Here is a 14,905-nt window from a genome sequence, read left to right as displayed (position 1 = left end):
ATTAAAATAATCTCCCACAAGCAGTTCGCTGGGCTCAAAATGCCTCTTTCAGGGCTCTTCTTTCTACTAGAAAGGGAAAGAGCGAGGAGACAAAACGCCGCCGAGGTCCGGAGCTGTTCATGGCATCCGCGGCTCAGCCAAGCTGTTGTTTTAAAAGAGCAATAAAAATGAATTATGACTAAACGGCTTCTAACTTAATGCTTTCGGACGGGGATCCCCGGCAAATACGTAAGAGGATTTTTATTTGTGCATGTGTTCCTGCAATTGATCTCTTTGATGACATTCTCATTCATAGAAAGCGTTTGATTTATGAGCTTAGGGCGAATCATATCCAGCAGCCTCACAGGCAGCCCTGGCCCGAGCCGCAGCCGCGCCTGAGGCCGGAAGCCAACCGTGGTCCCTACACGCCTCAGCCTGCTGCCAGTATTTAGGGGGTGTAGGGGAGGAGGAAAGTGGGGAGCAAACGCAGAGAGAAGGATTGCGATTTCATTATAACTTCCAAGACTTTGCAGTTAAAAGTCGGGTTGCTAAATCTACCCGCCCCCCACACATGTTGCTTATAAACTGCATTTTCTCACGGTAAGTATGGCCATCGGAACAGAGCTGAGTGAGTGAAAAATAAATATGGGGACACGCAAGAAAGTGTAAGGGGAAAAAAAAAAAACAGACCAACCCAATAACGCACCCTGGGCTATATTTTATTAATATTCCATTTAAAGTGCGTTCCCAGTTCTTTCTCTAGAAATTGGGTTAATTTTTAATCTAGGGTGCAGAAACACACTCTTATTTTAAATCTCATCTTGCTAACGTGACTTCAAAGCTTTAATGATCCATTATTTGCCATGTAAACAGGTTTAAGAATGAAATATTGATTTTTCTGACCCTGAAGAGAAAGAATCCTACAATGACTGAACCAGAGGATTGACAAGAACCCTTTCTACAGTGGACTTTCGAGCTAGTAACCATGGTTTTGTTTTGTTTTTGTTTTTCTGTTTTTTAGGTCCGTTTGCCTGGACCCATCAACAGCTGGGAGACTAATCAACCACTCTGAAAACGTGCAGGGGGAGGGGGGCAGGGTTTGTGCAGAACGGTTTGGAATGTAGATGTTTGAAACAAATGTGTATAATAAATGAATTGCTGATAACTTAGTTATTGACCTGGAGATTAGTAGTTTGTTAAAGAAACTCCACTTCCCTGGTTCCTGGAGTGGGAGGTTTCCATAGGCACTTTATTTCGTCACTTTCAAAAGCTTCAGTTTGGCCCTACTTTCTGCCCCATCCTATTTCTACTACTGAATCAAATCTATGGCTTGAACCTCTACACTGAAAATCAAATCTATTCTCTTCAAAACAAACAAACATTTTTCAGAAGCCCTAGACATTTTCTGACTTTCTTTTTTGTTGCTGTCTAAATAGTTTTAACATACCCCTTAATAAATATACTAAAATTAAAATAGAAGGTAAATTGTGACCAGAATTTTATTTACCAAGTTAGACTAATAGAAGATAAACCGTTAGGAGCCATGAGAAAGAGGGGGAGGGAAAAAATAAGAAAGCTACTTGTAGCAAAGGAGAATTTATTCTACCAAAAATACGCATGACAGTGCATACTAATGTAATACAAAAATAAAAAGAAAGTGAAGATACCATTATATGATCACTTTCTTGCAGCCCTCATATATTGCTTTCAGGAAATCACATAGAGGGTGGTTGGGGTAAATTTAAAATAACTAGAACTCCAAAATCTGTAAAAGATGGCTCTGAAAATGGGTCAGAGGGAATCACTAAACAGAAAATCCTCAACAATTTGAAGGAAGGAGTAGGTCACCAAGAAAATGAAGTAAAAATCAACTCCCAGAATTAAAGAAGGCAAAGTCACCTGGCCAAAGGGGTTTTTGTTTTGTGATGCTTTGTTTTGCTTTAATGTTTTCAGTAATTCAGATGTTGCAAGTCAATTGTGGTGAGTGTGTCTGTAAAAAAGTCAAAGCTGTCAGCTGAAATATCTACGGGGCTGTCCAGGGAACCTGGCAAACTGGGCGAGACTGCATCTGAAAGCTGCAGGCAGGAATCTGTGGAGAAAACGTTAAAGTCCTGCAAAGAGGGGACCTCAAGGGCCTCGGGACTGTCATTGTTTAGGCCAGCGCCACAGTTCTGGCCCATTGTTGACAAGCAGTTAGGAACAGTGGGTGACTGGTGCTGAAAATGTTTCAGATTTTTCTCATTGCTGGTTAAAGGCGAAACTGGAAAACTTTGGGAGTCGCCATTGTGTCCATTAGGAGCCTGCTGCTGAGAGAGGGCATTTTGCTGAAAAGTGTAACCTTCCCTCTCCAGAAGGGCCCCGGAGACGCTGAGGGCTTGCTCAAACAGTGACTTCTCCTCTTCATCCTCCTCTACTTTCTCGGAGTCTTCAAGGCTTTTAAATTTCCCTTCGCTGTTTTGGTTCTCCTTGCACTGGGTCTGCCTCTTGTGTTTCATCCTCCGGTTCTGAAACCACACTTTTACTTGTCTCTCAGTCAAATCCAGCAGGGCTGCAATTTCCACCCTTCGGGGTCTGCAAAGGTACTTGTTGAAATGAAATTCTTTCTCCAGCTCTAAAAGCTGCGTGTTGGTGTAAGCAGTTCTCAGGCGCCGCGAGCCCCCGCCGTTGCCATCGGCGATTTCCAGGGATTCTGCGGAAAGGGAAACCAACAAGAGACACACGCACAGTTGGAGGTGGAAGGGTTCGAGCGGGGTTATTCCACTGGAGAATAAATATAACCGAAAAGATCAACTGCAACAAAATGGCCGCTCCTGGACGCAGTAGAGCTATTGTGCTGCTTCCTGGGAGCCCACTCCGGGGAGACCCCGTCTCTTCCACCTCCATTAAATTCCTGCCTGTAACCCTCCCCCCACCCCAATCTCTCCATCCGGGAGCAAACTTTATATTAGCCACACCACAATTTATAATTAATGCATCAGCTGCTTAGCTGAGCAAGAGCGATCTATCATTCTTCATTACTGTCAAAAAGCCAAACTCTAGGACAAGGAGACAAGAGGAGGTCAGTTCCAACTCAAATAAATCATCCCACATTACACAACTTAGGGAAAGTTCTTTTCCCCCCTCTTCCTAAAAAAATATATATGTCTCATTGTGGAGTGCTGGGACCCTGCTCTCTCCAGCAAACCCACTCCTGATCCCACAGGGGAAGGGGAAAGGCAGCCAAGCATCTCTCCCTCTCCCCCTTCTCTTCCAGTCCTAGCTCCCCTCCCCCATAACCGCTCTCGGGGCAGTCTGGAGGGGGAAGAGGGACCCGAGGACTTGGGGCCAATTCTCTGGACTGACCTTTGTGGTTGAGGCAGGCAGGGCCGGTGGTGGCGGCGGCGGCCGAGGCGGGCGGCAGCGCGGTTTTCTTGGCTGCCTTCTTCTCCTTCATCCAGGGGTATTCGGGCGGCTGCAGGGCGCCGGCGGGCACCGGGCTGCCGCGGCTGCCCGCGGGGCTCGGCTTGGGGCGGCCGCCAGCGCCGTGGCGAGGGTGACTGCCCGGGTTCAGGCTGGGAATGGTCTGCTCAAAAGGAGGAGGAATCAGTGTCGAGTGTGAAAGCGTCGAGGTCTTGATTGATGAACTTTGAAATGTATCAGCGACAGGGGGAAAAGATGTCAGGCACTCAGCGAGCGACGGCTGGCTATTGATAAAACCAATCTCTCGCTCAAATTCGTAATTCATGGCCTTCTCCTTGGAGCCCCCTCGGAGAAAAAGTTCCCTCTTCTGGAGGGGCTTTGGGGGGGCAAGGCCCAGGAAAAAGGCAAACGCGGAGGAAAAAAAAATCTATCATAGAAGATCGCTGCTGGGGTGTTTTTTTTCTAATTCACTGATTACAGCCGTATGGGGACCGCGCTACTATTAAACTATTGAATTCATGGAGACAAGGTTGAAATTGGACCGAATTGGCTGTCACATGATTGCTTCTGCCCAATGACAATTTGGGCTTTAATCAAAAGAAGCCACTGTCTGTTTGATTGATCCAAAAAAGTCGAGAAGGAACGCCTCATTGGGGGCCAGCACGGCTTTATTTACACTTTTTTCAAGGCAAAAACACATATATGTGAGTGTGGGTAGGGACGCCCCGGAGTGCGTGGGGGCGAGGGTGCCTGCCTGCCTCCTGATCAGCAAGGATCTGCTGTGTGCGCCTGGGAGTGTGTTAGTGCCTGCGTGTGAGCGAGTGTGAGCTCTGCTGCCGGTCCCGCCAGCGGCTGCCCTCTGCCTCCCCCGCACACTCTGCGCATTGTTTGGGACTGTCGGGAAGACGCCTCGCACCTCACAAATCATTTAAGCACCTCAGTCTGACGCCTGCAGTCATTAACAAAGTAATCCATTAATCTTCAAAGTTTTGACACCTGAGGGCCCAGCATCCCAGTCACATAAGTTCTGTTAAAGCAAGAGGAAGAAGCAGAGGAGAGGAGAGATGAGAGAGGGAGAAGAAAGAGGGAGGTGGAAGAGAGAAATGGAGAAAGAGGGAAAGAAGAAAAGAGAGCCAAGAAAAAGAAGAGATATTTCTTTTGTTGCTGTTATTTTGTTTTGTTTTGTTCCCTCTTTTGTAAACCTGGGTATCTCAGAACTGCTCGCTCGCTCTCTGTTTTCCTTGTTCTCTCTCTCTTTTCCTCCCTCTGTCTTTCCCTCTTCCTCTTTCCGCCTTCTCTCCCCCTTCTCTCTTCCTCCCCCCCCTTTTTCTCGCAGCCCTCCATCCCCACCCCACCCCCAATGCCAAGCTTGGAGTCCGCGCCCCTGGACCCCGGCCTCGGTCCATTGTTAGTCGGCTCTTCCACCGCAGCTTTGCATCTGACTCCGGCGGGAAGCGGAAAACGAGAGGCGATTCTCGAAGCTTCCCGACCTTCCTGCGCCATCAACTTCTCAGAAGTGGCTGGAGAAAGATAGATGCATGTGCCAAGAGAGACAACAGCCCCAGGTCCATGTGTCTAAATCCCAGTAGCCAGGGCGGCGGCCAGCCAAAGAAATGCCAACCCGAGCAGGCGCGTGTGGCTCCTGGCATTCTGGGTTTCATACCCTAGGGCTCGGGGACGGTGAGTATTTCCGATTTCCAGGAAGTCCACTGGAAGTTAGCAGCAGGGAGGAATAAGGTGCTTGTTCCTCTTTTCTTTCCCTTCTTGTCGCTCTGGTTGGGGCCTGGAAGATTGAGATGCAGCTTGATTGCCTCCGCACCGCTTCTTCCCGCTCCTTGGGCACCGGGGATGTCTGTGCCCATCTTGTGTTGCAGGATGCAGCACCGCCAGGGAAAGAAGACAACCCGAGAAGGAATTATTAATGTTCTCTTTCTCCTCCATTCTGTCTTTTTTCCAATTCGGAGACTTAAGACTGAGTGCATCTTGGACGGTGCTGGAGGGTTCAAGAGATAACATTTTTAGGTACCAAATAATAACTTTAAGAGAAATCCACCAAGACAGAAGGAGGGGAGGATTGCTGAGAGAGAGATCTGGAGGTACCTCTTTTTCCCCAAAACCCTAAGGATGGCGATTCGTTTTTTTGCTTCCTTTGAAATGGACCAAGTGATCAGACTCCCCCAGGCCAGTAGGCAGGCATCGATGGCAGGAAAATAAATCATTCTGATGGCCAGGGAGAGAGAGGTTGGTGGTGGAGAAAAAAATCTACGTAGAAAACAAGAAAGGCTGACCAAGGCGCAAGGGCAGAACTCCATCTCTGAGGCATCAAAGGGGGTTTGGGTTGTAAATTAGATATAAAAGTAGCCTCCCTCGTTTACTAGCCTAGAGCATGTCTTACAGATAGAGATGCTATTTTGGAAAATGTGAGTTTTTTTTCAGTTTTCTTGCTTTTATTCCAAACAAAGCTCTGAAGGAAGTCTGGGTGTGATCAATCTTGCTCACCAAAAGCCTTGACAGCTTCTGGCCCTTAAGAACACATTTCAGCTTCGAGCTCTTTCCAAGATCAAATGTGGCCGAGCAAAGAGGCAAGCAGGAAACGCAAGTAAACAAGGAAAACTGGTCTTTTTAAAGATAATTTTTGGCAGAAGGAATGGTTAGAAGGGTGCTTTTAGGAAAGGTGCTTTGTGGACTGTGGGATGGAGGTTGTTGGCATTTGCTTTTACCAGAAGGTATCTAGGGGTAAAGGGAGGGAATGCTATGGAGAGGAGCAACTGCCCCCGCATTGCTCCAGCTTTGTCAGGAGCTGCGTGGGTGAGAGCTTTCTGCCCAACTCAGTGGCCTTAATTCAAATGCCATCTGGAAGAAAATCTTTTTCTCTGACCAATCAACACTGAAAACTTCCTCAACCCATCACTTTAATTCAGGAGATGTTTTAATAAGGATTTATTTTTAATATCTAGGAAGCTGGGGGTGAGATCCATATTTTTTCTTTGAAAGTCAAAATTAATGACTTGACTGATGAGATATAGGAAATCATATTACAGTCTCATTTCAAAATCGTATCCTGATTTTAAAATGAGGGCAGGAGGAAACCCTCAAACCATACCTCCCTCAGCTAAACGGTGAGTTTTTAGACATTGGTTCAAATAGTGGTATTTCCAAAAGATTCCTCTCCCAGAATGGATGGATCTCAATCTCTGTCTCTCCAGAGACACTATTCCTTATTTTCCCAGGTAATTTTACACACATTTCTAAAACAATTGCTTAAAAGAAGACTCCTATGTCTGTTCAGGATGAACAACCAAAAAGGCAGAAGTTCCTGGTCTCACAAAGACTGTTTCCTAGCCTCTGCATTTGTGAGGTGCGCCATATTTTAAGGGAGGGGTTGGGGGTAGGGGAAGGAAGCCCATCTATTCCACAGTCCAAAATCTTGAGAAAAAGTATGTGTGTGTATATGCCCCAGGACAGATGTGGGGAAGCATCTCTGAGTGTGTGAGGGAAAACACCCAGCTCTCTACAGATTCCTGGCTTGTCTCTTCATTTCCCTAAAATGTGAGAGGGCACCCTTAAAGCAGCTCTTGCAGACCCAGCAAGTACCCAGAAGTGTTTCAGTGCCTGTTTCTAAGCATCATCTAAGGGAGTTTTTCAGGGGGAGATAGAGGCCATGATGATGGATATTTTGGATTGCAAACAAAATGGCGACATTTTTCACCTCTGTCTCTGAAAGATACAATCCAGGGAGGGGGGGGGGAGGGTTCTCACATCAGATGCTCCTGATTCCCAGACGCAAGCGGCTCCTTGTTTCCAGTTCTGAGGGGGCTGATGATAGGGATGCAGGTCTGAGGTTTGCATTTTCTGAATTTGGCGCTTCTGCCGATCACTGGTGCTTTTATCTTCCTTAATCTGAAGATGAAAATTTTTCCTTCTACTGTTTCTGCTTTTACCTCTGCCGGTCAGTCTGTAGGCGACCCTATCTTAAATCCAGGAGTGGAGATGCAATTTTTAGCTCCTGCAGCATCAAATGAAAAAAATACTTATAAAATTGCATTTTTATTAGAAAGATGCCCATCTCCTGTCCCTCTCCTTCTCTCTGTGGGTTTATAAAAGGGAAGTGGGGAGGGAAGGAGAAAAAATAAAGCCAGTAGGTGCCAAATACTAAATTCTGGGAGGAAACCGATGTTGAGATTCTGGCAGACCAGGGAAGGGCTGCGCTGAGTTTAGCCCCCCTTTGTGTTGGCGACTCGAAAGAGCCCCAGTCCCTTCCAAACTGCCTTTCTTCCAGTGGTGAATTTTAGAGCGATTCTTTCCTCCTGAGGTGGTAATGGACCTGTAGGAGGACTCTAAGGAGACCGATTGCTCTTGGAAAGTACTGGGCATCTCTCGCACGGCTGGATATTCCCCGGATGAAAGCGTGGGCAGGTCAGCTCTGACCAGAGGAAGAACGTGGAGGAGAGGATGAGCCTGCCATCTCTCCCGGTGGGGTCGCTGGGGCACCTGTGCATCCCCCGCCGGGCCACCGGCAGGATGTCTTTGTTTCTCCCGCACACAGCGCTCCGCAGTCCCTACGCCCTCGGCTGGCTTGGCGGCAGCTGGGAACCAGACATCCCAGCAGGTCCAGCCGCACGCCATTTCCAGGGCTGCGGCCGACAGTCACTTAGGCAGTCTTTCCCGAGAACTCTCGGTGCTCGGGGCCGGCGCCTAGCCAGACCCCTGTTGGAGCCCGCTCGGGTGCTGTGGCCTGCTTGCCTCCTCCTGAATTCCACGCGGACCCCTATCTTCGGCCAAAGAACCCCTTCGGAACACAGATATTATTCAGAATAAAAACTTTATTTTATTTTTTTTGTTTCGTTTCTCAGAATGTGAGCAGCAAGGAATGTAAAACTCTCAAAACAAATCTATCATTTTTTCACGTTTACAGATTGTTTTTTCAGTTTCGCCAGATGTTGCAAACCTAAATCACTGTTTTCAAAAGCTGGATCCTCTCGGGTTTTATTGCATCACTACCGTTTTTATAAAGGAACTATATTTCCCTTTCAAATAATTTTTTTTTTCTATGTACGCCAATACACCATTGAACAAAAGGCCCAAGAAACCTTCTGAACAATCAGGGTACAGAATTTCTTTAATATAAATACGAACGGATGGGGATAAATAATATTTAAAACTTAGATTATTCAATGCTTGCAAAAAAAATATAAATAAATCTGACTGTTCACCAGCATACACACACGGAAAGACGTACACTTACTCATCCTTGCACAGGGAGCCCCTGCTTCAAAGCGCCTTTGATTTTTTTTTTTTTCTCGCTCTTTAGAAGAAGTGCAATTAAAAAAAATCTAAAAATTAAAATTAAACGTAATTGCTTCCCCTCGGGAGCCATAACGTACGAACAAATTCACATTGAAGAACTCGGCTACAAATTTGTTCATATACCCTGTTTCTGATCAAAGAGTGGAGAAGGTAAAGGGTGCAGGGCCAGCGGCCTAGCGAGGGGCGGGAGGAGATAAATATCGCTACTGATGCTGACAGCCATTCCAGCAACCAAGATTGCTACGTCACAAAAACTATAAAAACGCGTTACCAAAGAAAACAAAACGGGGGCGGGTGAGTAGAAAGAAGGGCGGAGGCGAAGAGAAAGGGAGGGGCAGGAGGAACTTTAAAAAAAAAAAAAAAGCAACCAAAGAAGAAAGGTGGGGGACTCTCCTGGCGCTCAGCCCCTAGCCCACCATCACAGGTGGGTGAGCTTGGGCGCTTCCTGAATTCTTCCCTGAGAAGGATGGTGGGCGGTAAGGTCCGTGTAGGTAGGGTGCGGCTCCCCTGGCCCTGGCCCGTGGTGGTGGCCGCTACTTAGCGGCCCTGCGCCCCCGTAGTCCATGGCAGCTGAGGCGGTGTGGGGGAGGTGAGTCAGGCCAAAGAGGGCCGGGCCGGAGTTGCTCATGGGTTCCACATAGCTGCCCCCCACGAAGACGGGGCTTCCCTGTAAGTGTGGGGTCCCATAGCTGCCGTTGCCCTGCAGGCTATGCGCGTGCGGGTCGTAGTCAGGGGTGCCACCTGCCCCTGCCCCTGTATAGCGCTTTTGTGGGGGCGGAGGAGGAGCGCAGCTGGGCAGGGGTGCAGGGTAGGAGGAGGGGGGCAGCCCATAGGCGCCCTGGGGAGGCTTGGAAAAGGATGGGGGCGACTGAGGCTCATATGGGACGCTGTTCACCAGCGAATGCATAGAGTTCAGATAGCCACCAGCGCCAGGGGGCACGGGGCTGCGACTAGGGGACTGGCCCCCAGACGATGTCAACATGCCCTTGCCCTTCTGATCCTTCTTGTATTTCATGCGTCGGTTCTGGAACCAGATCTTGATCTGGCGCTCAGTGAGGTTCAGCAGGTTGGCCATTTCCACGCGGCGAGGCCGGCACAGGTAACGGTTGAAATGAAACTCCTTCTCTAGTTCCACTAGCTGCGCGCTTGTGTAGGCCGTACGGGCCCGCTTGGACGATGCCTGGCCTGGAGGGCTCTTGTCACCAGCGCAACTCTCGCCTGGAGAACACAGGAGAGAGGAAAGGGAGTCAGGGGCTGTCTACAGCCCAGCCCAACCCCTGACCAGGCTCAGCCTTCCTTCCTCCAGGTCCCACAGATCTCTCCACGGATCAGTGATGTTACTGGGAACAGCTATCCCTCACTAAAGGAGCTAACCACAGTGTTCTCCTTGGGTAAGGAGACAGAAAAAGCAGAACCCCAAGGTGCGCTCCTGCTGTGTTCCCTTCCTGGAGCTAACACTTTCTGTCTACTGATGTGATGGCCTTTGGGTCTGACTATAAGCTCCCTGTGGGTTAAATCTCATCATCTTCACTCCCTTCACAGTAACTGGAATGTGGAGCTTATACAGCCCAATAAAGTTTTCCCTCTCTCACTTCTGATTCAATAATTGGACAATTGCCTCACAACTAGCCACTTCTTTGTACCTAGCCAGAGGAAATGGGCAAAGTGGAAATCTCAACCTGGAGGACCTTCTCTGTCCAAAGGAAGAATGCCCATTGAAGGAATCCATCAGGCATTGGACCTTATTTAGGTTCCCATGTCATCAAGCTGCCTGGCCCAGGTTTGCACACTAGTCTTGGACCCTTCTCTCCTCTGGGTCTCCTAAATCCTGGCTGGGGGTGGGGGACATCTACATGCACAGGCTCAGAGCACTGGCAACAAGAGAAGGCATGGGGTGAAGGTAACTGAGATTCTGGGAAGCTTGACACACAGAGCCTTTCTGGAGTTTGGCTCCAGGACTAGCATGTGGTTCCCATTAGGATGACAAGCCAGCATCCCCTCCCCCAGGAGATCCCAGGCTGCCTTCAGACTAAGTCTGAGCAGGGCCTACCCAGAGGTAAGGCAGACACTCCATCTGCTGGAGCAAAAATAAGCTCAGCTTATAGGCAAAACATTGGTTCTGACTTGGAGAGTGATTCGTTCTTCTTTAATTCTGCCACACTGCTGTATGGAGAGGGTATCACTGTCTTATTAAAATGGAGGCGATGTGCTATTTTTAAAAAAAGGCAGTGAAGTGCAGATTGGCTCTGCCAAAAGGTCTAACTCCCAAGAGTGAAATAAGATGATGTCCCAACTTCACTAGGCCCCACTGCCCTTGAAAAGGTCCAGAGATACATACACCCCCATCAGGTCCTTCTCTGGGGTTTCCTGGCCCACAGGCCATGAGACCTCCCTAGTGGCAAATACTCTGGAAAACTTCAGGACTAGGAGCAGTAAAGTCCCAGAAATGCACCAGCACTCCCAGACCTTGCTGGCTGTGGCTGGGGGTGGTTTGGGAGGCTTGGAGCCAGGCCAGGGGACCCTCTTCCAGAAGGCATCCCTTTACCTGAGCTGGAGCCGCTGGTTTTCTGCTTTGTGTTTTGCCGTGACTCTTTCATCCAAGGGAAGATTTGTTTACCCACAGTGGGAGAGTTGAGCAGGGGACTCTTGGCCGCGCTGGCGGGGGCAGGGTTGCTGTTGCCATTCTGAGGTGGGGAGACCGAAGAGGGGGGCTGGGGAGCCGCAGGAACGGGCGCTGGGGGTTGCGGCGGGGGCTGCGGCGGCTGTGGGGCAGGGGGCGCGGCTTGGGGCGGTGGCGGGGGCAGGGGCGGCTCGCCCAGTCCAGGGGGCTGGTTGGGCGGGCCGCTCAGGGAGCGCAGACATGCTTCGCTCAGTTCGTGCGCCTTGGGGTGGCCCCCTGCGCTGGCGGGCGACTGGAGTGAGCAGGCGGGTCGGTGGTACTCGCCGTCGGCGCCCAGAGCCGCGGAAGCTGGGTACGGCGGCTGGCTGGCATTATAAGCGAACCCGTTGGCTGCCTGGTAGGGGTAGCCACCATAGATCGCCGAGCTGTCGTAGTAGGTCGCTTTTTGCATCGCGTTGTTTCACGATCCTGATCGCACACACTGACAGGGGCTTGACACCCGTGAGGGCGCACATTGGCACGCCCCCGCGGTCACGTGACGCTCCGCCGCCAATAGCCGCCCCGCGCAGACCTAGGGGGGCGAGAAGCGCAGCGCGGTGAGGGCTCGGCGCAAATCCATCTTACTCTCTATAGCTAAGTGACATGAAAGCCATAAAAGAAAAAGTGGTCAGCAATATTTAGCAGCACGACTTGGCCCCGGGCGCAGGGAGCCGCGCTATAAAAAGCCGCTGGAATTTACTGGCAGCTACAAATATTTGCTTAACTTGCGTCTGGAGTTGGGGGGTTTTCCGGGTACAGAGGAGAGCGAGTGAGGGTTGGAAGTCGGGAATGGGATCAGGGGTCCCAAAGGAGAAAGGTCCGACAGACTGGAACAAAATTGGGATCTTTCTTTTCCAGAGAGAAGGAATTTGAGGTGTTCCTTCATCTTCGCTAACTCCTTTCCATTTAGGGATCTTGGAAGATGGGTCCTCGAGCGAGGCAAATGGAGTGTCTGGATCGCCAGTGTTTTCTCCAATCCCTACTTTAGGTCTTTATAATTTGCCACAACAGTCCTGAGGAGAGTGATTTTCCCACCCAGGCCCTTCTTGGACCTTCCGGCTCCCTCCCCAGAGAGCCCTGCACAATACCTTTCCGTCCAGTGGCCCTACCTGACCCTGCTGGATTTCAGAAACCCAGCTTGTTAGACATTTAATCTACGCTTGTGAGAAGATATAACCCACCTCCTCCAAAGGAGCCCCTTGTGGCCAAGTAGGAGGAAGAGAAGACTTTGGATGGAATATCCTGGGGGGAGGGGGTATAATCAACAACAAAACCACACCACCAGCAAATCACAACTCAAACTGAGGACAGTTCATTACTCTTTTCTATCACGGTTTATCAAGCACGTCCCAGGTTCCAGAAAGCAACCACCACACCTCTTTTCCCTAGTTACAGAGGTCCCTCCTGCCTTGGACTTTCTGAGGTGCTGTTATTCAGAACAACTATCAAATTCTACCTGTTAAAACATGATGGATTAGAGAAAAAAAAACAACCCACCAGGAACCTGAAAAACCAGCGTTCATCTCCATGACCACGGCTTGAACTCTTCTTCCAACTTAACGATAATAGGTTCTGTCTTAGAGACTGCTATGTAATTTGATGTATGGGGGTCATTTGGCTCCGGACAAGGGATGGAAGCACAAGCCATAAAATCCTGCCACAGTTCCCTGATCTTTGTGTGCTGTGGTTGATATTTGTTAACTTGGCCGATTTACCTGCTTCAAAAACAGCAAGGAAAGGGTAACTCTGAATATCTAAAAAAAAAAAAAAATTAAACAATTGCAAGCCTTCTCAAGCCTCTTTTATTTACAAAGTCTGCAGATGTGAAATATATTTTCTTTTTATTTCCAACCTTAGCTTGGTCAACATCTACTTCTCAGCTCAGAAAAGTTCCTTGTGGATTCCATATAGTCTCTCTAACACACTCTCTCCCTCTTTCAAAATGTTAGTCCTCCTGGTCATATAATAAAAGATTAAAGAAGAAAACAATTTACACTTCATGACCCAACTATAGGGATTTGAATTCTGGAGTGATTCAGGTTTTCCTGACATAGTAAATTCTTAAACTAGAAAAAAACATAATGTAATACACAATGGATGAGTATCATTTTGATTTTAATAATTGGAGTTCATTATTAAACCAACAATCTGACCAATATCTGGAAAACAAGCACAATCAGTTTTCCAGAACCTCAATTAAAATGTACAAAAGCCCTTATCCAGAGTTACTGTGCATTTCCTTGATTCCTGGAATACTTCTTCTCTTTTGGAAATCTGAGAGCTACAGATAATATGACTGAAAGCAAATAAAGGATAAAATAAAATTTAAAGCAGTAGCAATATCTCTATTTCCTATTCTTTGGCTGAAAACAGTGCCTGTTACATTTGGCAGTGTTAATGTCTGCCATTACACATTTTTTAGATACCAGATTTGTGTAAAATAAAACACCAGGTTAAGAAAATTACTTCAGACACTTGAACAGCAAGACATTAGACAAAACGAAATTAAGTTGCTTTTGAATGTGCAGTATTTCAAGTGACTTGCTAATCCATTTTCAGAAGCTACACGGCCTGCTACTTATTTAACTGAAGCCTTTTTAAAATGAACTTTGCATTGTTTTGTAAATGACAAAAAACATGTTTAAAAATCAGAGTAAGTAACATTTTCCATAAACTTAAAAATATGAATTCACCTCTGATAGCCCACCAAAGTCCTTCCTATTGTTTGAGGTCAGCAGACAATTACCTTTGGGCACACACTACCTCCCCATATCACCCCCCAAAGTTTGTGACCTAGTAAAGAAGTTGGAGATTTGCCAGCTAAGAAACTTTGTTTTGTACACCCCAAACAAGGTCTTGGGAAGGATTTCTCTACAAAGATCTGTTTCTGGACAATAAGCCCCAGATACCAGAGCCAAAGGAGTGTTTAGACAAAGTGAGTGCAGGAAACAAGTCCTATTGTCTCTCTCGAAGATCTCCCCAAATTCAACCTCCTTCCTTCAGACACTGCTCCCTCTTTCCATTTCCTCCCCTTCCGCAGTTTGCCGGCACCCAGAGTCCAAGGAGGAACCTAGAGTAAGACCCCCGGGTCCCCCTGCCCATCCTTCCCTATCTCCCCACCCTAGAAAAGTTGACGCTGGGCAAAGGGAGAGGGAAGAGGTGGGGGCGGGGATGGGAAAGCGACCTGAACTCGAAGTGTAAGGGTATCAGTCACTGCCGGGAAGGAAGCTCCGGCTTGTGAACTCTTCTTGAACCGAGATTTAAGTCTGCAGCCATAAATCACCGAGACATAAACTCCGCCATTCAGCACTGGGAGCGGCCGGTTGTGGCCCTGCTTACCTTAACTTCTGATGCACGTTGTGAGCACAGGCTCGGGCTCGGACTCCAGCCCCCAGCCCAGATCTGCGGCCCAGCCAGGTCCCCTCGGCGCGGGATGGCCACGGGCCCTCAGCATCAGCCGTAACGGCGGTCCGATCGGCGGTCCGGTCGGGAGAGAGACCCTGAGGCCCGGACGTCGCCGCTCAGAGCGTGGCCGCCTAGCTGCTCCCGCACGGCTTGCCC

The 14,905-nt window shown here is 48.6% G+C and overlaps 2 protein-coding genes across 2 annotated transcripts in view; both read right to left on the bottom strand.

Moving 5' to 3' along the window:
- Positions 1-1,556: 1,556 nt before the first annotated feature.
- On the bottom strand, positions 1,557-3,979 carry HOXA2 (homeobox A2). Its single transcript, XM_006832194.1, has 2 exons — positions 3,322-3,979; positions 1,557-2,668 (listed from the first exon to the last, which is right to left on the bottom strand). The coding sequence occupies exons 1-2, from the start codon at positions 3,701-3,703 to the stop codon at positions 1,929-1,931; spliced, it is 1,122 nt and encodes a 373-aa protein (XP_006832257.1). The 5' UTR covers positions 3,704-3,979; the 3' UTR covers positions 1,557-1,928.
- A 4,206-nt stretch (positions 3,980-8,185) lies between these two features.
- The window catches only part of HOXA3 (homeobox A3), a 19,348-nt gene continuing 12,628 nt past the window's right edge, over positions 8,186-14,905 (bottom strand). Inside the window, exons 3-4 of the mRNA XM_006832193.1 lie at positions 11,231-11,876; positions 8,186-9,903 (exon numbers count right to left, since the gene is read on the bottom strand). Coding sequence (XP_006832256.1) covers positions 9,104-9,903; positions 11,231-11,756 — 1,326 coding nt within the window. The 5' untranslated portion in view covers positions 11,757-11,876 and the 3' untranslated portion in view covers positions 8,186-9,103. The remainder of the gene's footprint in view (positions 9,904-11,230; positions 11,877-14,905) is intronic.

This window comes from Chrysochloris asiatica, unplaced genomic scaffold, assembly GCF_000296735.1.
Source record: "Chrysochloris asiatica unplaced genomic scaffold, ChrAsi1.0 scaffold00006, whole genome shotgun sequence".
Lineage (NCBI taxonomy): Eukaryota > Metazoa > Chordata > Mammalia > Afrosoricida > Chrysochloridae > Chrysochloris > Chrysochloris asiatica.
The sequence above is the reverse complement of the archived record's forward strand: the minus strand, read 5'-3'. Positions and strand labels throughout refer to the sequence as shown.